This window comes from Corapipo altera, unplaced genomic scaffold (assembly GCF_003945725.1).
Source record: "Corapipo altera isolate COAL_440 unplaced genomic scaffold, ASM394572v1 23, whole genome shotgun sequence".
Taxonomy (NCBI): Eukaryota; Metazoa; Chordata; class Aves; order Passeriformes; family Pipridae; genus Corapipo; species Corapipo altera.
Window position 1 is genome coordinate 1,569,135 of NW_020884878.1, and position 25,055 is coordinate 1,594,189.

At 39.8% G+C, this 25,055-nt stretch overlaps 1 protein-coding gene across 1 annotated transcript in view; it reads right to left on the bottom strand.

Annotated features, from left to right (window-relative positions):
- Window positions 1-25,055, bottom strand: part of KCNH5 (potassium voltage-gated channel subfamily H member 5) — a 155,835-nt gene that overhangs the window by 91,162 nt on the left and 39,618 nt on the right. Inside the window, exon 7 of the mRNA XM_027637916.1 lies at window positions 16,509-16,938. Within this exon, the coding sequence (XP_027493717.1) occupies window positions 16,509-16,938 (430 nt within the window). The remainder of the gene's footprint in view (window positions 1-16,508; window positions 16,939-25,055) is intronic.

The window sequence follows — 25,055 nt, forward strand, 5'->3', positions numbered from 1 at the left end:
TTTGTGACACTTTTCCAACCACATCTTCTGACTCTGCTAATAATTTTCTTGATATTTTTATTTAGGAATCTTGAAAGTGAAGCGACTATAAAATGAAAGAAAGAGGGTATTACAAATATAAAGTTGATTGCCAAATTTTATTTGGGGCAGGAAATGGAAGTAAGGTAACACTACGTCTCACAAAACTCATATATATTCAATGTTAGGTTTTTTTAACAAAATAAGGATATTTAGTTTGGAGCAAGAAAGGGAGTTAAAGTATCATCTGCAGACTGAACACTGCATTCCCCAGCTGAGACAGTTTCACCTCCCACTCTAAACTTCCTTCCTTTCATGAGACTAATTTGTTTTGGCCTGATATTTTCTAACGTCAAGGTGAATGTTCTTATGAAATCTGAGGAAAAATTGATTTGACTGGTTTCCATGTGTTGTAGCTCCACATGAAAAATACAGTCTTCTTCATTAATTTTTGGAAGTATGTGTAAGAGTAACCACAGCTATAGGCAGAAGTATCAAATTCTATGCAATTATTGATCACACTGGGAAAAAATTATCCGTAAAAACTTTGAAAATATCCTTCTCATATTAAAAAACCAACAGGTTTGTTCATCAACAGTAGAACTGACTTCATTATGGGTTCTTTTAAGGTTAATCCAAAATTTTTCAGACAGAAACGGGTTTTAAGAACAAAAACCAAGGAAATCTCATGCAGAAAGTGCAAACCAATTTAAAAACCAAAAACACTGAGACCCTAAATTGGTTTCTTGTTCTTCAGGGAAAAAAAATGTGTCTAATATTAATTTACTCTTAAGGCTTAGCACTCCAAGACCTACTGCTCAGAGATCAGGGACCTCTGAGTACTGGCTTGATGTTTTATCTTAACCTTACCTGTTAGTAGCTGTTATCTCATACTTCTTTTTTATAGCTAATATTTCTGTGTTGTTTTGGAGGGTAAAAGGGGAGCAAGGAACGGATCTTAAACTGGTTTGAAATGTTCTGTGTTGGTTGCAATGGGAAAGGTTTTCAGAAAATATGTACACAGTGCAAAAGCCAAGATCTCTTTGGCAGTGAATGAGACATAAAACTCCCCAAAGCTCCATCCAGTGTTTTGAATGTTGCCTAATATATTAAACAACTCACATTTCCATTGTCTATAATGGGATTTCCAAAACCTTTTGCATATTTATAGCAGATACCTGTTGAGGCTTTGTCATGTCAGCCAGATATATCTTGCCATTCTGCTAAATAATGTTGGCTCTGCCTTACACGTTACTTTATCAATTTAAGAGATCAGGATATGTCAGGCATTTATGCCTACATATGCTCATCACATTCTTCTGAGAAGCAAGAGACAGGGACTAATTTCAGCACAAATCTGCACTGTTCCCATGTACCCTGGCTATATTAATCCTGGAACTATTTACCATGGAACACACTGCTCCTGGTAGAAAGAATTGCCTCTGGTCCTGTTTAGTAGGCTGCATCCCCTGAAGCAAAGCAATGCACGTATTTTATTATTTTTTAAATTAGGATGAGCTACAAGGTTTACCTTATTTATTCCCACAAATGCTGTGGCTCATAGGCTCATGAACTCCTGGCTATCATGAAATGTCCTGACTGCAGGCTATTAGACCAGCTAGAGCAATGGACAGCATCCCCCATTTACCTCTGCCTTCACTCAGCTGTTAAACTGTAAATTGGTAAAAATTAAATGTCTCCTGTACTCTTTGAATTAAACCCAAGGTCTGAACCAGTTATGTGGAGTCAACTACAGAAATTCAGACTAATTCAGTGCAATCAGACTCTTTTTTTTTTTCCTGATTCCTGGAATATTTTAATTTGTTCATCTTGGTTCCCTGTCACTTGGAGCATGGTTTGGTAGGCACTGTACAAAAATATGTGGAGTTCCTGCCCCCAGCCATTTAACACTTAAACCAATAAATCAAGCCTAGGTTTGGAGAGGAATAAAGAACTACAATATTTATCAAATGCCAAAGTTCACGATTCTAACAGATGTCAGATCTGTAAATGAAACTAAAAAGTTTCACATTCCTACATGAAAGCCTCAACCTTTAGACACGTCTACCCAAAAGCTCTTGTTTCTCTGTCAAATGCTGCCAATTAAAAGAGACCACAGCTGACTCCTTCTCCTTTTCATGCACACATGAAAACACATTAGTTAACAACCTCCATTATACGTGACAACGCTTTGCTGCTACAATTACAACCCTAAAGACAATAAACTATGAGAAAGTCTGATTAATTCTGACACTCTAGTTGTAGTAACATCAAAACCATTAAAGATGCCATGCCACTGCAGAGATGTCTGTGTCATATTGACACAATGATGTGCCTTTATCCACAGTATAAATTTGGTCAGAAATATTAGTGCAGCACACAAAGGAAGAAAACAATAAATGCCTGGTGCAGAGATAAAGAACAGAGGACTCTGTTCCCTTTGAATTTATAATCACAAAGTGATATATTTCAGCAAACATCCTCTTTGTTGCTTTCCCAGCTGGCTGAAAATGGATTAGAAGGTGAGGATGCATAACTTCTCTATGGTCCATTATTTCTTATTATCATCCAGATGGAGCATGGTTATTAGAACACCACTAAACACTCTAATGAACTGAAATGTTTTAGATTACAAATTCTTCAACAGTGTGTTTGTGTATCAATAATAGGCTGTAAAAACAACAACAACCTGACTAATTAGGCTGGATCAAATATGCTCAGCTCGGCTTCCTGTCCCTCCTATTCTGGGTGTTCATGTGGGTGTTCAATTCTGATGCAGCTTCCATTAAACTCCTTTCAAAGCCTCTAATCACACCGTGTAATATTGCAAGTGTTTAGAGGCATTTGTTTAAATGCTTATAAGAAGCATCTAAATAAAAACACACCCATGTTTAAACCATGAATAATTTTCTCGCTGTAACTCTGTCTGTAATGCAGGGGAGTTTAAATCTCACTTGTTCCTAAGACAGCTAGACGTGGGAGAGCCCCAGTATTTATCATTAAGTCCTCTGTTTAGCAAAGTACTCTAGGATTTCATTCATTAATATTTTCTGGTATTCTTGGTTTTCTGGGGGGGCTTTTAGCAGGTAAAACAGAGTCTCGATCTATAGCTTGTGCTTTCCCATATTGCTCCATTAGCAGTTGGTGGAACATGTAAAATAGCTGCAATGCTGGACCCCAATCTGAAGCTTGGGAAAAAGGGGTGTTTTTTTCAAAAATGGCCAAGCAGGTTGTGGGATCTACAAAACAAAACTGTAATCCTGCTCCAAAGCTCATCAAGAACAACACGAGTAATGTGCATCTGTTACAATCCCTGAAAACTGTTAAGGAAGTTCTGCCAATGAAGATTTATTATTTTGAAATCAAGAATAATGCTTCAGATAAATCTCTCTAATTCTGCCATTTAACGTCCCATTTAACAGCCAGTGCCACCCCTCAACTTCCCAGAGAAGACAGCAGAGCAGCCTCAACACGGGTGCAACACCTGCCTGCTCCTGCCCAAGGAACAGAAAGGGAACAAGGTGCTCAGTGACACCAATCATTTTCACTTCCATAAGGTCTCACAAGACACCAGAAGCTTCACCTCTGTTTTGCTCCAAGCCATCTCTAATTCACAGAATATGTTGAGTTGGAAGGGACCCACACGGAAAGATGCCCTCCTTGATCTGCTGCTTGTCACCAGAGTTCATCTTGTGAATGAAGTGGAGATTGGTGGCCACCTTGGCCACAGCGACCATGAAGGGATTGAGTTTAAAATCTCTGTTGACAGGAGGAAAAGTGACAGCAAAACCTCAACTTAGGACATGAGGAGAGCAGACTTCAGGCTGCTCAGGGAACTAATAAATAAGGTCCCCTGGGAAAATGTTTTTGCAGGTGCTGAGGTCACCATCAGTGCTGGTCACTTTTCAAACATCACCTCCTAATGGCACAGGAGAAGCAATTCCCAAATGCTGGAAGTCAAGCAGGCGAGGCAGAAGGCCAGCTAGGCTGAGAAGGGATCTTCTCTTGAAAATAAGGCAGAAAAGGAAGGTGTATGCCCAGTGGAAGAAAGGTCAAGAGACAGGGGAAGAATTCAGAGATGCTGCTTGCCACTGCAGGGAGAGAAGCTCAACTGGAATTGAAGCTGCCAGAAATGTGGGGGACAATAAAAAGAGTTTTCTCAAATACATTAATGGCAATAGGCAGTACAGAAATACCATTGGCCCATTATGGGATAAGGGGGGTCACCTCACAAACAACGGACAGAGACAAGGCAGAAGGGGTTTAACACTTTCTTTGCCTCTGACTTCAACATGGAAAACTGACCAGGGTGGTCTCAGAGCTGGAGGACCATCACTGCAAGAATGATCACCTCCCAGTCAACCCTGAAATTGTCTGGGATCTGCTGCTCCAACTGGATACTTACAAATCCATGGAGCCTGATGGGATTCATCCCAGAATCCTCAAAGAGCTGCTGATGTCATTGCGAAACCTCTCTCAATGATTTTTGAGCATTCTTGGGAATCCAGAGAGGTCCCAGATGAATGGAAGCTGGCCAGTGTTGTCCCAGTTTTCAAGAAGGGCAAGAGGGAGGACCCTGGAAATGACAGGCCTCTCAGTCTCACTTCAGTGCCTGGTAAAGTTATGGAGAAGATCATTCTGGGAAGTACTGAAAAACAGCTGAAAGGCAATTGTCACATCACCACGCAGAAATCAGTAGCAGATATTTATAAACCCTTTTTCCATCAACCTCATCCTATTTCAATTCTGATTACGCTTCATAAAAGAGCTTTGAAATATGCTTTAATTTTCATTACACACTTTAGAAGAAATTAAATATTCTTCTCTATTAGAATATCCTTCATGTTGTTACGCAACAAAAAAGTAGACAAGGTAAGATAAAAGCTTATTAATCTTCTACTTTTGAAAAATATCATTTTCTATCTGCTGGTTTTCTTGCTTTTATCTACTTATTTAGTTTCCCCTGGAAAAAGAGAGAAATTACTGAAAGTGACAATATTGCCCTCAAATATCTTTTTTCTCTTTTTATTTTTCAAACTTCAAGGAAAATTCTACTCCCATCCATCTACAATTCTTAACAGTGCATTATACCAAAACATGTGGTTTTAAAACAAAAATATTTTAGAGAAATAAAGACAAGAAAAAAAGGGGTGGAATTAAAATTCCAACATAAAATCAGTATTTTATCTTTCTCTAGTGTGAGTCTTAATTTTTGTAATGAAAAAGTCCTGATGCAAACACTGAGGCAAGAATATTTAGCTCAGACTTATATTTCAGTTACAAAAACTTTTAAAGCCAAAAAAAGTCACAACTCCTTTACTGAAATTCATTTCCCTCTGTTTCCTACAGGGGGACTTGATTTAGACCGTCAGTGAGAACAGGTTCTTCTTCCATAAATAACTGAATTAAGAATCATCTGCTCCAAACAATGCCTTCTGAATTTGTCAGAGAATATGAACGCTACCACACAGCCCCTGTACTTGCTAAAAAAAAAATTATAAAATTATAGCTTTGTTTTAGCACTAGACACTACCATTCATTTCTCAAAGCCTCACATTATTTGGATGACAACAGCATTTCCCCAGGGAGTTGAACTTCCCCAGGATGAGGGTACCCCAGTGAGTGCATGAACACCTTACAGGTTAAATATGGAAGTGATGTAGGGTGAATACACAGCTCAAACTTTGCAGCCACTACATCATGGACCACAAAAAAATCACTAAATACTTAAGGATGGTCAACCACCTAGAGAAAGTGAGCTTGGCTAGCTTCGATTTGCTTAACACACAACAGGGATTTGCAGCTGTACCTTATTCTCCAACATCAGAGGCATGTAGGGTTGGGAGTGACCTCAAGGGATTGCCTGGTCCACCTGCAATACTGAGGGAGGAGCAAGGATACCTTCAGCAATACTGACAGATACTCATCAACGGAGTCCACCAAATCTGGTGGTGGCTCTGCCCATGACCTGAATCCACACACAGATGAGTTTTGTCTAATTGATGTTGGAAATCCCCATTTCCAACATCAGTCTTTCACTCCCTCCTAACTGACCTCATTGCCCTCCAGAAAAAATAGAGGATCAACATTTTTTTTCCCCTCTCAAGCACACTTTTTCCATGGTAGAAGTCAACCTTCATGTACCCCTTAAGCTTTCATCAGCTTAAGCCAAAGTCAGTTCCTCCAACTATTCCCCTGAGATCCTGTTGTGTAACAAGTTTTTATTGATCTCCTATCTCTCCAGCTGGTCTATAGCTTCCTTAAGGAACTTTATAAAAAAAAAAAAAAATTAAAAAAAATGTGCCTAACCATTCCTAGTCCCAGCAGAATAAATGCCCTCTTCAGCTTGCCTATGACACTGCTCCTGATACTTTGCAGAGTGAGATCTACAGGTTTTAGCCCACTGTTGCATTGTTACACTCAGTCTGCAGTTGCCTATCACTTTCCCCATCTATTATCCTCCAAAATTCTCTCCAGCCTCTCAGCAGCAGAGCCATTTATTCCCTATATTACACCTGTGCATTTGATTCGCCCTCTTTACATGTGGTGCATTGCATTCACTTCTGCTGACATTCACCTTGCTGATTCTGGGATGCCTTTCCAATTTACTGGGATCATTATGGATTCTGATGCTGTCATCTAAACCACTTGCAACCCTCCCCATAACTCTCCTGATGTGCTCTCTCTCTCTCTGCTCTGTCACTCAACTCTGCTAATGAAAATGTTGAATGGAATCACACACAGGGCAAAAAATTCCCTGGTAATTTCCTCCAGCTTTGACAGTGAAGCCCTTGATTATATTTCGAGAGAGGTTGTTCAATCAGTTATCGCCGACTTTGTTATGACTGTGTTGAGATCATCTTTCACTCGTTTGCTACAAGATGACTATGTAGAAAAGTGTCAGAAGCCTTTTAAAAAGTTCAGATATATCATATCTACTCAATTCCTCTTATTCTCCAGGCAGTTATCTTGTCAAAGAAAGAAATCAGATTAATTTGCCACGAACTCATCTTGACACATCCGTGCTGGCTGCTGGCCAGTGGAAGAAAACTAGGTTTAATCATTTATGACCAAAATATTCCTACTGAAACACAACTGGATTTGACTCAGCAGGGTGCACAGCAGGTACCCAGGGAAGAGATGCCAGTTTGGATCCTCTCCTGTCCTTCCTCCACATTGAAGGGAAACGGGTAGAGCTCTTCAGGGAGGAACCTGTAGTCATACTCCCACGTAGAGTATGCTTCCACCAGTGGAAAATTTTTCCTGAATCTACCAAAGTTCTTGCAGAAAAAGCTACAGGAAAGATGAATGAGGACGAGAGATGTGCAAGAAGAGTCCTCAGTGCTCTCAGAATTTTCAAGAGGAATATGACATTGTTACTTCAGAACTCCAGAAATGAAGCAAGGAGAAACCAAAAGCCAGTATCAGTCATCTTTTATCCAATTACCTGATATCTCTAACTACCACCAAACATGTTACAGTATCACAGGAAGTACTGCAATAATGAAATCTCCCAGAGATTGGGGCTTTTTACATATTTAGAAAAAACAAAGCCTCTCTGGATGTCTGACAATGTCACACAGTTTTTCAGGTCTGAAAGTCAACCTAACAAAATTGAAGCAAGGAAATCTCTTGCTGGACCTGAAAAAAATAGTATTTTAAGGCCTGATTCACTGGTATGATCAATTTTTCTACAGTGGGACACTTCCTAAAACAACTTGTCTCCTCACTTAACTGCCCATCCTAACTTTCCACATACTCCAGATGATAAACCATAGCACTTACCTAAAAGAAAAACTGGGTCAATATTAATGAGATTTAACAGCAAATACCTGTTTTATCCACTGAAAGCAGGGCCCAACGAGGAGCCCAGCTCCACTGAAATCAGGTAGGACCTACTTGGTAACTGGCCTGACTTAGCTGGGTAACTCTCCTTTTTAAATGCCAAACACACACAGATATTCTCCCAGGAGTACACAAAATTAGCCAAGGATCTCTGTGCAGACACAGCCTCAGATCACTCGCTTGGCTTTCAGAAACTTCAGTATAGGAAAACACAAACGATCTCCTGAGCCCCTTCCATCCAAGTGGTGTGATACCTTGGGGGGTACCTTTTATCTCAGTTTTGTTTATCCCTCTAGCACAATATGCTATAAAGCTTTGCTGTGTTATGTTGTTAGCCAGTCAGATACATTTGCTGATCTAGTTGGACTAATTAAAACTTTTTCTTCCTGAGAGATACAGTTGTTATGAGTAATCCAGGACAATGTGATAATCCCCCTGGGACAATCTCAGGTGATTACTCGCACTATATGTGAGCATAAAGGTTGATTTTCTCCATTTACATATCATTTATTTAACATCAATTTTCAGTTGTTTTAAATAATATAGCTCAATAGCAGGAAATAACATTTCTTTCTTCATTGTTACCTCTCCCACTCACTGTCCTATCTCTCTTGACACCATAATTTCATTTAAACCTATCAAGAAAATGACAATAAAAGTAAACCTTAAATAAACACATGCTAGCTATAACCTTGAAAAAAAAAAATCCCATAAAGTTTCCCAAGGAGACTGCTTTACAGTTTTAAAGCTCTTTTATATAAAGACATGTGGTTTTGCTACCAACTAGAACCTGAATATCTAAAAATCTACTGCCACTACAGAGTTAAAGCAAAACAAGGCACATATGGCCCCACTATGGTGTTTCTGCCAAGTGTCCTTGTTCTATCCACCCCAATCTGGTGGATAAAACCAGGTGCTGGAGCATGTCCAGAGAAGGACAATGGAGCTGGGGAATAGTCTGAGGCACAGGTTTGAAGAAGAGCAGATGAGGGAGCTGGGGTTGTTTATCCTGGAGAAAAGAAGGCTCAGGGGAGACCTTACTGCTGTCTACATCTACCTGAAAGGAGGTTGTAGCCAGGTGGGGATCTCCCAAGTAACAAGTGACAGGATGAGAGGAAATGGCCTCAAGCTGAGCCAAGGAAGGTTTAGATTGGATGTTAGGGAAAATTTGGAATGGGCTGCCCAGGACAGTGGTGGAGTCACCATTCCTGGAGGGATTTAAAAGATGTGTAGATGTGGCACTCAGGAACACAGTTAGAGGTGGGGTTGGCAGTGCTGGGTTAATGGTTGGACTTGATCTTGGAGGTCTTTTCTCACTCTTACGCTGAAGTTCCATTAAAAATGGATGATGCCAGACCTTTTACTCCCTAAGAGTAATTTGTTTTTTACTGTAGGCTACTGATATGATTATACTCTCTTTTCTATGCAGCTGTTCAGAGAATATTAAGATTGCCAAGTTCAGCTTCTGCACTGAGACCAGTACACTGACTGGAAATATTCCTGAAATACTCCTGCTCCATCTATGAGACATAACTAAGATTACTTACAACTAAAAGAAATCACAGAAAGATCTTGATATCCACGCTTTGTAGAGGTAATAGCACTTGGACTATGGTTCAGCAGTACAAAAGTGTCAAAATGCTTTTTCAATGGCACTCAAAAGGGGAAATTTCCACTTGCAAGGCAACTTCTTGTAACTTTCTGTATCGCTTTCTTCCATTTGCACTTATGGGTAAATACGAATGAACAGTTTTACCATCTCCTGATTTGGATGCTAAAGAATTTATCACCTTCCTCATTGCCTCATCTGAAATACTAAGCTAATAAATTCATCCCCAGTCTCACTTAAAATGGCATCACTGACCTAGCTGTTACATAAATCTTTACCTCTAGTCTTCAGGTGTCCCGTGGCCTTTTGATAACCCTTCTTCAAGCTCTGAAATATCAAAATATGCTCCCTTCAAAGACAAGGGGTAATGGTGCTGCAGAAGGTTAATTCTGGTATTACATCCAGCAGGATAGTGGTGGTGAGGCCAAATGCCCACCTGCCCAGAAAAAGACAGCTAAAAATACACCTAAATCAGCCCTTCTGAGAAGACCTTTGACACCCTGTCTTAATGTTTAAAACCACTCTGGGTCAAGCTAAATCCAATCTAGCAATAACCTGCAAGCAATCCCTCCAGGGGGTGCAGGCTGTCACCCAGCTCTGCAGCCATGTCACACTGATGGCTATGGAAGCATCCTGCACCCACCCACTAAACGCAGTTTGAGGATTACATCTGTGTGTGCTGAACAGGTTTTCCAGAGAAGCCATGGATGCTTCGTCCCTGAACGGGTCCAAAGCCAGGTGGGCTTGGTCTTGTGGAAGGTGCCCCTGCTTATGGCAGGGGGTTGGAATAAGATGAGCTTTAAGGTCCCTTCCAACCCAAACTGTTCTACGATTTTGTGATTCTAAGAAGCATTTAGGAGCTCACTAGTGGGGCCATGCTGTTGATGAAAGAGACATATTCCCGCCCCCATCCCACATTTTAAGAAACTGCAAGGAGCAGTGCAAAAATTGACAGGCCTCTACTGCTGAAGAGGTCAAACAAATCCTTCTGCAGCTCCTGGACAGGTGATGCAGAGCCACATCTCTCCCACATCCCACATCTCTGCATGAAAAGAAACTGTCCTTACACAGAACTGACTCTTGTAGGACACCCTTAGGGTGGAGTTGGATTTCAACCACTGCTAAACACTCCAGCCTATGAGTTCCTACAGATGTAAAGCCTTCTCATATTACTATTTATTGCTGTGAGAAATACGATTTAATCTACGTTACTGGCAATGATTTTTGCTAGAAGGTGCTATCTTACACATACATTTTCCTCAGGATCAAAAATTAAATCCTATGGACTCTTGGGATTGCTCATCTGGGAGTCTGCCAGACAAGCGCTTTCCTACATTTATACACTGTTGTGTCAGTGCGTGGGCTCAGCCACTGCCTAACAAATTTACTAGATAAACCTCCATGATTCATACAAACAGCACTCAAGTGGCTAACTACCATATATTGGCAGGGAACTGATGAATGTTACATGAACAATGAAAGAACCCACTTAAATAATGAATTAGGTTTGACAGATCAATGGAGAGATGACTGACAATCCCTGGCAGACCATGTCACAACTCCAAAAAAAGAGGTGAGCAGCAGCGAGGGGGGATGGCATGAGCATTGTCTGCCAAATACAGGAGGGTTTAGGACCAGGGGTGGCTCAGATAAGAGCATCTCACCCATTTTAAAAAGGAAAGAGCATGTCCTATTCTCTTTGTTTAGTAAAATTAAAAGCATAGGAGGACATCTGTGTGTTCAGCAGACATATCTAGGATATCTAGGATATCTATATTTATGTGTCTAGCTGACATACCCAGGATATCTATGAGTCTAGCAGACACCTTCTAGTGGAAGGTGTTCCTATTCATGGCAGGGGGTCTGGAACTAGATGTTCTTTAAAGTCTCTTCCAACCCGAACCATTCCATGATTCCATGACAAAAAGAACCCACCCACACTCGCCTTTGTCATCTCTCCCCTTAACAATAAGAATTTGGGTTCAAAGTGACAGCAATTGCATCTGTTTCCTTTTCCTACCTTAAAATCATCAACCTGGGTATTTTAAGATGTCAACAAGAAGGCAGCATTTCAAGTCATTAAACTAGAAACTGATTTTTTGAAAGAAGTGTCTAGAAATTGCTCACATTTTCAAGAGAAGCTATCCTGTACAATGACCACAACAAATTCTTCTGCTCATACGCAAAACCAATTTGAATTACTAAGTCTGTCTTCACCATAATTTAAAACCAGTCACTGAAAAATATCATCTCCCCCACAAAAACCTCCCCATAAAACTGGAGTAAATAGATGCCAAAGTAACAACCTATGTAGATAAAGAAGAAGAACAACAAAGGACGAACAACAAAGCACCTTTTCTCAGCTCTTCCGGGGATTGATTGGTAACCAAGAGATTTTTCTGTGTCTTTCACATCCTGAGAAGCAGTGAAGTATTCAATGTTTATTGACACTCTTCCCTTCGATATCATGTTCTGACCTTCCCTCGCAGTAAGGATCATCAGTGTATTTCAGTGGAATATACTGAATTTCTGTTGTTGCCTGGATGAAGTATGCACTGGGCTGGGTTCACTCAGCTGGACGAAGAAACTCATGTAAATACCATATTTATGGCACATAAAAATGTGCCATATTTTTTACTGACTTTGCAATCTGCTGTATGCCATTCAGAGCAATTTCATTTTTACACATGGACAGAGGCAAATCAATTCCTCCAGGTTACACCAGAAGCATACAGGAGTGTGTCAGAGACCCTCTGTGCTGCAAGCTGCGTGTTGTGCTTTAACCCAGTGGGCAGCTAAAACCCCCACAAGCTACTCACTTACTCTTCCCCCAGTGGGATGGGGGAAAGAATGAGAAGAAAAAGTAAAACTCATGGGTTGAGATAAAGAAAGTTTAATAGGACAGAAAAGGAAGAGGGGGGAATTATATTAATGATAAAAGAATACAAGAAAAAAGTGATGCCATATGGTGCGTAAGGTCCCTTTGGCCAGTCTGGGTCAGCTGTCCCAGCTGTGTCCCCTCATGGTTTCTTGTGCCCCTCCAGTCTCCTCGCTGCCAGAGCACGAGAAGCTGAAAAGTCCTTGACTCAGAGTAAGCACTGCTCAGTAATAACTAAAACATCAGTGTGTTATCAACATTATCCTCATTCTATAGCCAACACACAGCACTGCACCAGCTACTAGGAAGAAAATTATCTCTATCCCAGCCTAAACCAGGACACTGGGAAGCTGGTCACTTTTCTCCCATTGGAAGCACAGGAAGGAAGGAGGCATATGGCAGTACATGAACTCTTGTTCCTTCAGAAAACCCCACCTCTCCTGAACTCCGCAAGCTGTTTCACCCTGCCATACTGCCACCTTTCCCAAAATGCCTTTTGCCTTTTACTGACTTTCTGCTCACTGAAGTCCTGGTAGTGAGGAGTTGCAAGACAGTAATAATGGTGTATGAACCAAAAGTTCCTTTCTGTTTTCTCTCTTGACTAATTCTTCTTTTCTTTTTTATTTTTCCTGTGAAAGGCACAAGCCCTATCAATTTTACATCTGCATCTATGGATGGGCTGCAGAAGCCTAAAACCTGCTTGTGGACTGAACTAGAGTAACATGCAGCAGCAGAGACTGAGCTTCTGTTTGGAGGCTGTGAGCTGACAGAACATAATGGAAGGTTTACAGACAGGACCTTCCTGAATGATAAATGATTCCTCGTCCATTCAAAGGACCTGAGAGACCTATCTATTTGTTCTGCTCTGCATAGAGAGGGGATGAAATGACCTAGATCAACACAAAAGGTGCTACAAAAATCAGATTTTCAATGCATATTCAGCAACTCTAGGCAGCAAATGCACAATAGGTATTTAAACAATAACCCTTGTAAAAACTTGCTCCCTTGTCATAGGATGCTTTATGTTTGCTATTTTTAGCTTTTCAAGTGTCAAGAAGCAGCAGAAAAAATATTGCTGAACAGCACTGGACACCAAGATAAAACAAGTCAGGCAAAAAGAAATCTGAAGTAAGCACTGAAAGATGAGGTTAAGTTATTCAAAGCTCTTTTTCCTGCAAGACAGGTGATGTATTTCAGTCTAAATATCCCACTCAATCTGTCCTCAGTGAACAAAGAAATGACAAACTGCCAATCAAACTGAAAAGCATCCCCATTCATCAGGGCTTCCCCCGCCACTGCCCCACACCGAGAGATGCTTTATCAGCACCTACAGAATCTGAACCTGGCTATTTTTAACAAGTACACCACTTTGCAATCCTGCCCACCAGAAGGATTTGCAAGTCTTTCCAAATACTCCTCCCAGGTCCTGATAACTTTGCCAGCATGAATAGGAAACTTGGGGCTTTCAGAACAAGCCGCTTCTCGCTGACAAGGCAGTGAAGATTTCCTTTCCTATCTGCAGTTTGCATGAGTAGGCAGCTGGGATTGTGATGAATTACTATCTCTGATTCCACTGCTAAGTTTAAGACATTTATTTGGCAGAGTCTGTCTGAAAAGGCACTGCCAATATCAGCTATTGGTATTAGCAAACTTCTTCGTGAGAATTACCAAAGGTATTTCACAGCCTCTCTCTGCTTATAACAGGAGTCTGTTTGGGAAGCAGAGACTTTTATTGATTGAACTGTAATTGAATTTAGCTGAATGTTTATCTCAAAACACAGTTTCAAAAGAGAAACTAAAACATCTTGGTTTGAAAACTACTCAAATAATTTTCAGTTCTTAGTTACACCTTTTCATGGGGCCGAATCCTTCTCCCAGGCTCACTGGCCACTTTGATTGCCTGAGAAATTGCCTTTTCGACTAATTGTTTGCTGTGCCTTCTTATTTCATTTTGGAGCTCAGAGTGTCAGGCTTTCAGCAGCTGGCCCTGCAAAGCATGTCTATAAAATCCTGCAGGTCTGATCTCTTTGCAGGAATATTGCAAGTATGAAGCCTATGACCAGTGCATGTCTGGGAGTTGGTGTATTTTCTAACCAGTATTCAACCAATCAAGGAACTGCTCTGTATTATCATCTGGATTTCAGGGGCAGTCATCACACTAGCGTGCATGAATTGTGAATCTTCAAATCTGCATTGATGTCATTGCAAAAGATTCAACCATTTGATGATAATTGAGCATTTTCACACTGGTAAATAAACTAAAGACTCTGTACTTTTCTTGCAGTCCACAGTGCTCTTCACCTGACTCACAAGAGAAGACACATCACATTTGATGGTATTATTTTTATGCAATAAGCAACTCAACTGTCCTTTTGCCATGCTTCTTAAATTTTAGAATCTACTTTTGACTTTGTCTAAAAGCCTATAAATCTACCCAAGGTTTTCCACCTATTAAGCTCACAGTTACCACTTACAAATTTGACATGGACACTTAATAATTTTGTATGTAGCACTTATAAAAACTTTCAAGATCTGACAGTGGCACATACACAGGCTATGGTAAAAGCCAGCTTTGATACTGCAATGTGTATTCCCCATCTTTAACATGTTTCAGAGATGAAAAAGCAAGAACAAATATACCTAGAACAAATACAAAGCAGGTTACAATCACCACTTCATTGTCACTTACTGAGGCCATGTATGTATTTTGTTGTTGTTGTTATCATTATAAATAGTAGTAGTAGCATTCATTATGTTTTTATGGCTCTCACCCCACCCTAAGTCATTTACCACTGAGTTCCTTCTGTGGGACCCTCCTCTGCAGAACAACAGAAGTCCCCACCAAAAAAAACCCAAGGGACATAAACATTACAATATATATATAAAATCCTCTATATTCACTTCATTCTCCAAGTCTCCAAATTCTGTAAATACCACAAAGCAGTTTCAACAAATGGCACAACAGCACCTAGAGGGTTTTGATGACCTATCTGCAACAGCTCATTGATGCTCTGCCTTGGGGATTTGCTTTTTATGAACTTGGAAATGTTTTGGAACACATCAACCCATCATGTAGAGACAATGTTCGGCAGAAATTTCATTGCACCACACTGCAAGAAGAGTCCTAAAACCGCAACCTCTCTTTAAAAAGCACTTCGAAATCTCCAAACAAATGGCTTTAATCTTCTAAGGACCTAGAAAGACTGTAGCAAGAAAGCTTCCTTTTTATAGTTCAGTATTTCTCTGAGATGAGCTCAAAGTGTTAGCTGAGATAATTATCAGAGAGATTATGCAGATCTTATTATCAAAAGGTTTTGTTTGCTCTCTTGTTACATAATTGCTTAGTGTTTGTATGGAGCTCAGAAAACAGAAAGTAACAGAGAAATATCAAGAATTATTTAACAGAAAAATAATTCTCCCAAATGGTATTAACATTTTAAGCTGTCTTCACTATATTTGGAAGATTTCTATTAACCTGTAGAGATGCTCAGTGGTCTAACCTTGGCAGCACATTAAATGAGAAATGTGCCTTACCACTATTGATTTTAGAGTATTTCAGTGGAGCTGTGAAACAGCAGGAAGCAGAGAAAAGGTGCAGTGTAGTGTCTTATCATTTCCTTCACTTCTAGCTTTGCTGGTGGCAAAGGTCACCACATTCAGAAGATAAAATTCAGACTTGTAACTCAAACCATTACAATAAAGTGCACAATCACTTTATGGAATCACTAAATATTTCAAGAATTGGATAAAACCACATGAAATGTTTCCAAGCTTGTGCAAGTTTATAAGCAAAACTCAGTCAGACTACCTGAATTTGAATACACTTTGTACTTTTAACCAAATTCTAGCCAAGACCTTTCAAATGTGACAAAAGCCATCTTTAAAGTGAAAAGTTGAGGCCCTGAATTCAATATAAACTTGTCTGTGGGCACACTTATGTATCCAGAACACTTAGTTTTGCAAACAACTTAAAAGCTACAGCAGCTACACAATTTCAATTCCTGCCTTCCATAATTCCAAGTTCATTTTGTGATTATTTGCAGGGCCTTCAGATTTTTTAGGATGTCAAGAAAGCTTACAGCATGTGTGCTATGCAACCCTCATGCCAGCCATAGAACTCCCCTTGGGTCAAAAGCAGCAAAATTGAGTTCTACTTACAGCCAACCATCATCATGGCCACGGAAAAAATCTTCTCTCCATCAGTGGTCGGTGCTATGTTTCCAAATCCTATCGTTGTAAGGCTTGTCATGGTAAAGTAGAGAGAGGATATGTACAAGGAGTCTTTGCTGGGTCCTCCTTCCCACTGCCCCGAGCCAGTGGTGTTGTATCGATATGGTGTCCCAATGCTCAGGGCCAACTGGTAAAGCCAACTGTCTGTTTTGATTGTGTTGGTGAGTTCATCTATAACCTCGTAGTCCCCGATGCTGTACCATATGCAGGCTAGCCAGTGGGCCACCAGCCCAAACACACACACCAACAGCACCAGCACAGCAGCACCATATTCCAGATAATGGTCCAACTTCCTGGCAACTCGACCAAGCCGTAGAAGACGCACCACTTTTAAGGAACTGAAGAGGCTACTGATTCCCTAGAAAAGAATAAAAATCGTTATTTGATCTGATATATCCTGCTGGTTAGCACAGAAGACTGTACAGCAATTCCTACATCTGCTTTAAATCTTTCTATACAGTTTTTCAGGCCTCAGATAACAGAATACAAAATCAAACCCTTCTCCCCCTACAGTGCTTTTGTCCTCATCAGGCTGAATCAATTTTGGCACTCATTAGGTGGATAAATTATTTTGTTCAAGCTCAGTCTTTCAAAGCAAGAGTTCTGTAGAATCCAAAGTGGGAAATGGCAACTTTATTACTAAAAGCAGTGATCCAATACTTCGCAGTTTGAAGTAAACAGAAGACTCTGCTCAAGGAGATCAAATGAGGTGGAAGAGCAGTCACAGATGGAACTACACCATCCAAGTGGAGTCTTCTCAAAGTTTCTCAGAGAAGAGTATTCTATTAAATCCAAGCAGAGGATTATTATTCTGGTCAAAATGGTGGTCCACCCACTTCAACAACCCTCAACATAAACAGATGTTCAAAAGAAACATCAGAAAGTAATCATAGTGGGTAACTCAGAGAAATCTGCCTATTGTCACTCTCATCCACCAAACAGGAGCTGAGTGGCTTCCTCGAGTCCAGCAGTCTCCACCGCTTAACAACCCTCACCCCAGGTAACATAAGTGTGGTTATTTTGTTAGTTATAGGAAGGCTCACTGACTGAACACGGAATTAACAACTCCGGTCACAACACCCTTCTGAGTGAGGGTAACACAGACCACAAGGCACATGCCTTTTGCATAAAGGGTTAATTTCCTTTCCAGTAAACAGACATATTTTTCTAAAGCAAGTGTTTGTGCAGTGGTTTGATTTTTTTTCACACAAGATACATGAAGTACAAATAAATGGAAGTACAAATATTTAGGGAATAAGAGCACAAGGACCATCAAAAAGTTAATAGAAACATCTGAGAGGGAATAAGAAATGTGCATGTCCTCCTCAATGCACAAATGGTTTGCGCTGTATCTTAATAGAGTTTAGAGATGCAGAAAGAGAACAAAAATATGTTCCTGATCTATTGCAATCCCATGATATATCTAACTTGTGCATTAAATTAATTAGTGGCTCAAAATAGAAGGTTTGTAAAGGAAGGTTTCTAATATAAAACATTCAGAAGCTGAAGACATTTAATTTAAAGTAGAAATTAAGACATAGAAAGCAATGAGGCAAACATTCCTAGTTACTGCGCCAAGATTAAATTGCCCTTTTCTATGCATCATTATCAAATCAGTCTAGTCAAAACACTAGCTAATTATATTATCAAACAGTAAAAGACTGGAGTTTCTGGAGTTTTCCACACCAGAAAAACATTCATCTCTTTTGCACCTCTGTTTCTTCCTCTTTTGCATCTTCTTTCCCTTTTCCCAACTAACATTTGAAGGGTAACACACATCTGATATTTCTAGATGTAATCTGTTTGGCACAGTTCTTGTATGCTTTTCAAATCCTATTGGAATGTGTTTCAGATCCCCAAATCCTTAATAAATTGAAGCTCTATATTTGCATTCAAGCTCTCACGATGACTAATGCCACAGAGGGAAGTGGAATTTTCCCATTTTGATTTCTGTATTTTGCATTTACACAAGACAGAGATGTAGTTTATTATTCTTATTTCCATCTAAATGTATATCTACTTATTTGCTTTAGGATATATGACTGTGAGGCACTCTAAGCAGCCAACTGCTCCAATAAACTGGGAAGTCCCTTACAACATTCATGACACAATGCACTGGGGACAATGGACTACTGAATGAAGGTCCCACCCCACAGAAACAACATCTACATTAAAAAAAAAACCCTACTATAGAGTAGTTTAATAGTGTACTTCATTAAGTTATCCTGCAGTGTGGTTCAGTGAATTAACCCTGATTTTATAACTTCTTGTGAAATCAGAGGGAGAAAACAGCAGGGCGGTTTTTTGCAGGACCAAATCCTGTTGTATTGGTCAAGCAGAGATGCATTACTTCCATTGTTTCCATTTTACTTAAAGATTCACCATTCCTTACCAAGATTAAGGCTAGGGAAGGAGTTAAAGACCTGGAATTCAAACTTGGGAGTCCCCATTTTTGCACCCAGTAGTTTAAGTTCCTCCCAGTGACACAGTTTACGCTGCACTTTCTACTGCACAAACCCGAAGGGAGAGTCAACCCTTGAACAGGACAGTTTACAGTGTGACACTACATCTTCTCTCTCTCACTTAAGAGGACAGCTCAGCATTTGAACAACTAATTTGAACAGCATTTATTTCAAAGTCTGGGAGAGAGTTTATGCTGTCGTGGTTTTTTTTATACACACAGAAAACAATCGCATCTCTTATGTACAAAACAAAGAGAAATATTTCATTCTAGTTGAAACTGTAATTTATTATTTCCAAAGAGTAATACCTTTAAGTAAGTTTCACTGTAAATTTTAAAGCCAGTTCAGTCTGACTCCTTACTTTAAGACCAAGGAATCAGAGATATATTTATTGAGCATTCACATTCCATGTCTAATCTTGCAAAATATAAAGACAATATTGGAAACTTTAAAAGACCCTTTCATAAAGCACTATCTAGGAGAGAGCAATTAAGCACATACTAAATGAGCATGTGATATATTGCACTGAGGACTGGGTTGGATCAAGTCCATACCTTCATACTTAAAAAATTGCTGACAATGAATGCACAGTGGTTAACAGGCAAAGCTCTGCCTGAGATTCAGCAACAATCTCCTTGGTGGAAATTACCTGAAAGACTAACTGCTTTGAATTAAGTTTGAGCTATTAAGAAATTCAGTTTTCTAAACTCAACTGATTGCCAGCTGACTTTAATTTCATTTTTCTTTTAACTGTTTTTTGTGCTCCATGACGAATACTTTGGAAACCCTTCTACTACAGGATGAGCATCTGCTCTAACAGAAGCAACCTCAGCACTCAAGGAACAGAAAGGTGATCAGGAATTTTGAGTGGAGCATGTAATCCTGTTTGGTTCTAGCATTATGTAAATAACACGCATTTTTGATACTGAAGATCCAAACCATCTGGGAGGAACATTTGTGACTCTATAACTGTATTTAGTCAACTGAGCCAACTGCCTGTAACATCTGTGTTCTCTAACTGAGAATATCTCGTTATGTTATGAACCATCCAATCCAGCCCCTTGAGGTTTTGACTGATGTATTTTATCATGTCCTAATCAGATGAGGACATTCAGCCTGCTCATCATCAATCATCTCAGCTACAGAAATCTTCCAACTGAAAAACCACCTACTTCAAAATTGGATTTCATGTGTCAAGTTTGGAACCAAATTCCTGTCTGACACATATCATCGATTTAAGTATTACAAATGTCAGTCACGGGAGACCTTCCAAAGGACTTCTAAGGCCTTTGGATCAGGAGAGGACACAAGAAGTAGCTCTGAGCCAGGCATTTTCGTACAACCATTTCCATTTAGGAGACAGTTGAAGCCATATAAAGGATGTAGACAATGTCAAATTTATCCAGAAAGATACTTTTGAGGAATGGATGTTCAAACTTTGGAATTAAATTAGACTTTCATGATTAAACAAAGCCCAAGTTTCTTGACGCAAGCACCTTGCAGAGTCTGTGTTCTCAAATTCTCTTGATGTAATAAGAAATGAAATTTAGTTTGATAGTGGAGGCACAACTGATGACAGCACTCAGTCTGACACACAGAGGGACCATTCCTTCCTTTAAAATTACCTGAATCTTGCCATTTCAAACCCTAGATGTTACCACATTGTCAAACTTCAGTCTTCCAGGATTAAACAAGTGTCTAAACTCTGTGTCTACATCCAGCTAAACTTTTCTGACCACAAGACCGAGAATGATGTTTCCTCCACTTGCAGTACACATCATGGGAACAGACCTCTGCACCTCCAGCAAAAACAGGGAGCAAAGTTCTCCTGCACTTAATGAATCCCTGATAAGCCAGGCAATAGGAAGGATGAAGTGATCAAAGTCATGTTATACAGGGGTCAAGAGCCCAATATGCAAGAAGGTGAAGGGAACACTGTCACCAAAGGAAAATGAAGGTTAACAAGGGCAGGCAATCATTCGAGTCCAGAATGATTCTACCAGAGATGTCTCCTAAACCAGGGAAGAGAAGTTGGAGTCTGTTCTACGCTAAAGGAGCAGCAGAATAGCAGAGCTATGTGTTTGAAAGATCTGAAAAAGATTTCATCAGCTGGTTAATTTGTAATCTAATAAGTCTTTTCTGCAGTAGGAAATTATTGTATAAATGTTTTTAAAAAGGAAAATAAAAACAAAACCAGTCATTAGTTTCAACCATCTAAATATACAAAAATCTGCTTAAACCTCAAAATTAAATCCCAGTAAGCTGAAATGGTAAATCATGCATAACTTTTTCTTTCTACTAGGGAACAATGTGTTTTTAACTCTAGGCACTTTTTCAATTAGATTTCACTCCATGATTTTTTTATTTATTTGTTGTTAGCTGTGGGTACATATGCATCAGCAACAACAACAAAAAAATGAAATATGCATTTTAAATGTGTTCTAAAACTGAAATCCTCTGAGCTTTGAAAATGGGGATAGGTAGTGCATCATTTAACAGAAAACACTGTCTCAGAAAAGGTCAGAGAAAATAAAAAAGAAAAACTTTTCACTATGTTTTGATGTTCAGCACATTGTGGTTTTAAAGAATTTATGGGGTGGCAAAGGACCAGAGCTTGGAACCTTTCTATGAAATATAAGGTGTGCTGCCACTGCAGTCAAAGGCTGCTTGCAGCATGTACAGACCTTAAGCTGAATTTAAGCTAATATGCTTAGAGGTGTAGGGCACAAGCAATGACAGCAACCTGCATTAAGCAAAACCAGCCATTAAAGGGATCAAATCCTTGAGGGGTTTGCAGCCCAGGTTCAGCAAGAGCAAAGTGGCTCTGTGTAAGCTGAGCCCGAGCACACCTGCACACGCCGTGGCCACACCACAAATGAGCTCTAACCACTCTCCTGGGGTGGGATTCATATCACATAATGCTGCAACCCGATGGCAAACCATCCTGTCTCTGTGAATAGCCCAGATTTCCTCCCTGGTGAGTGAAGAGTGGGGCATGTCAGAGGAGTGATTCACCCAATCCATCTCAGACAGCTGGGGATGGGATGAATCATCTCAGGGAGCTGTCTCTCTCTCCCCTCCCACTGAATACAAACAAGCTGAAGGCTATCGCTTACACAGCTTCTCTGAGGAGAAATTAAACCCATCCTTAGAAAGTGGGAGAGTCCTGATCCGGGCAGCAACCAAACATGTATTATGTTATGACAGAGACAGATATTACAGAGCACTCCCTCACAATGTGAGACTTATCTTTCTCGAGATGAGTGTGGAGAATAAATGCTATTTAATAACAGTAGGCTGTGATTTTCTGCAGATGCAGTAGCATGCTTATTTCTTCATTCAGTAGCCAATTACTTTAAATACAGCAATGCTACACTACTTTTAGTTCTAACTGCATTTTGCAGAAGTCTCCATTGTCTTGAAAAAGGAATTGAATCCGTTCATTAAAAAAAAATGAACAATCACAAAGTAAACTGGACTGGGGTTCTTGCTCTCAAAAGGGTGAGAGCTGATAAATTATAAAAGTCTATTGAACTATAGACAGTGATAAGTGAAGATAACTGGATGGCGAGAGGTAGAAGAGTCAGACACCTGGCAGCAGAGGACACCTGGAACGTTCTTTACACCAAAAGGTACAAAAGATCCAGAGAATGTATCTCAAAGAAGGGGGAAAACTTGTAAAGCTGGGCATCAGTTACAAATCTGTAAAGAATCACCCAGAGGAAGAAAACAGAAGCAGAGAACCGACAATAAATGAGAAATAAAAAATTGATCAACAGAAAACTACACCTTAGAAACTAAAAGGAATAAGGATAAAGTGTGAATTGCCACATGTCAGGTCGAACTTTTCATTGTAAAGAACATTAAAAAAAACACCCAAAGATTCTTCACATTTAAAATAGAAAAAAAAAAAAAAAAAAGAACAAAAGTGATCAAACTGTAGTGAAGTAAAAATAATCCAGGCTTGCACTAAAAATTAAATCCTATGCATTAGTTTCCAAAGATGATGTTGATGTTTGTTAGAAAAGCTAATGCATCAAGAAGGAAATAAACGGATACATTACCTGAATAAATGTTAAGGGAAAGAGTAATTAGAAACCTTGAGATAAATCAAAATGCAATCAGTGCAGCAATAGGTTTGCTAAGCTTAGGCTAGCTGGGATATATCCAAGTTTTCCTGACAGCTTTCTCTGATAACACAGCCCATTTCCTAACTAAAAGAAATGCAGTATTTCAGTAACACAAGGGGCGAAACTATTAGGAAACACAGAGAAAACAGGGACCACAACTGGAATTCTAAGATGACTGAGGAACTTGTGGAAAGATGGCCAAATGAAAACCAGAAAAGGCAAGTCTAGCAGGGGTTACAAGTGGTGACACTCAGTGATTTTGCCAGTTTCTTGGTGAAATAAACAGAAATAGTATATGGTCACAAAATCTGCTGACGACCTTTGGAACACACTCTCAGTGCAAAGAATAACCATGTGGGAATAAAGGAAAGTGTGATAAAGCCTAACAATATAGAGTCTCAAGGCACCCATTATAGGGCAAATTAACAAAAAATTCTACAGCTACAAAGATCTTTAACCAAAGATTACTGAGAAAAAGAAATATTTGGGTATATGGGTTAATCCCACAGTGACTCAGAGCAATCAGTGAGCTGTACTCACAGAAGAGGTTAATCCAGCTCCAGGACAGATCAGTTGAGTGTTTCCACCATCAAGGAAAAGCCAAACCCCAATTACAAAGTGAAGATGAATTCTCTGCCTGGAGTAATATGTACAGCTCTGCCCTAAAGAGATGTATTTGAACTTAACTTCCTGCAGAGAGACGCAGCTGGAATGGGCAAGAAAATGTTCATAAAATTTCATAAATGAGATGTCTAGACAAGACCAGTTTGCTTAGATTAAGGAAAGGAAAACAGGCATGTTTGTGCAGGGGACGGGTAATGACTATTCTTTCTAAGCACATTGAGGAGATAAATATGAGGGAGGGAGAAGAAATAGTTAACCAAGGATGTTGGCACAGGGACAAATGCACAAACTGCAAATTAAAAGAGATTTGTTAGACAACATGAGGAAAGGCAGATTTTGAACAATTTATGGGATGGGTGATACCATGAACCTGCTCACTAAGGTTGATGTCTCAGTGACTCAAAAGGACCCTGTGAGCTTTACACCTATTATTTTTTTCTACTTCTGTTTTTATCCTTTGAAAAACTCAAGTGAGACAAATACAATCTCAAGGGGAGGATGCATCTCACCTCAGCCTACACCAAACTGTGGAGGGGTCTGCATCTGAGCTAGTCACACTAGTGTCATTACAGTCAAGGGTGAGAAATGAACGTTTTAGGGCAGGGTGAATCCTCAGACCTTCTCTGGAGATGCATCCTAGAACACAAGGAGCCATGCCCCAAATGTGCCTGTATCTCCTTGTAGACTATGCCTGTCCCTGTGTTTCATCAGATGAATCCCATGTATAGTGCCTTTTGAAATACTTTATTTAAAGATGAATGGGTGAAATTTTCGTTACCTGTCTCTCAGCAGAAGTATTTACACACACACACAAAAAAATCACACAAACAAATCATTCAGCTGATCCTGTATAGTCAAGCTACAGCTCAGCATTTGATATTGAAGCAGTGAAAAAGGCAGGACTTCTGTAAACCTTGGGCAATCTTCACCGAACAGTTGTTACATGATGCCACACAATGTAAAAGAAAACAAAGTGCCTACAGATTTTGGGAATGACTGAGACAGTGAGCCTTGCCAACATAAGCAGGTGAGCCTGCAGGGACATAACCAGAAATTCCTGTTCTGTGCAGTGCAGGAGGAGTATCCAGAAGGATGCATAGGCTGTTTGAAATGTAACCAGCAAATCATTCCCAAAAGAAATTTTTGAGCTTAGCTACTTAAATAGAGCTTAGCTCTAAAAATCCCTGGTTAGCTCCCTAATGCTGCTTTACTGGAGTTAATGTTAAAATAAATCTTTCAATATGTATCAGAAACCTTTT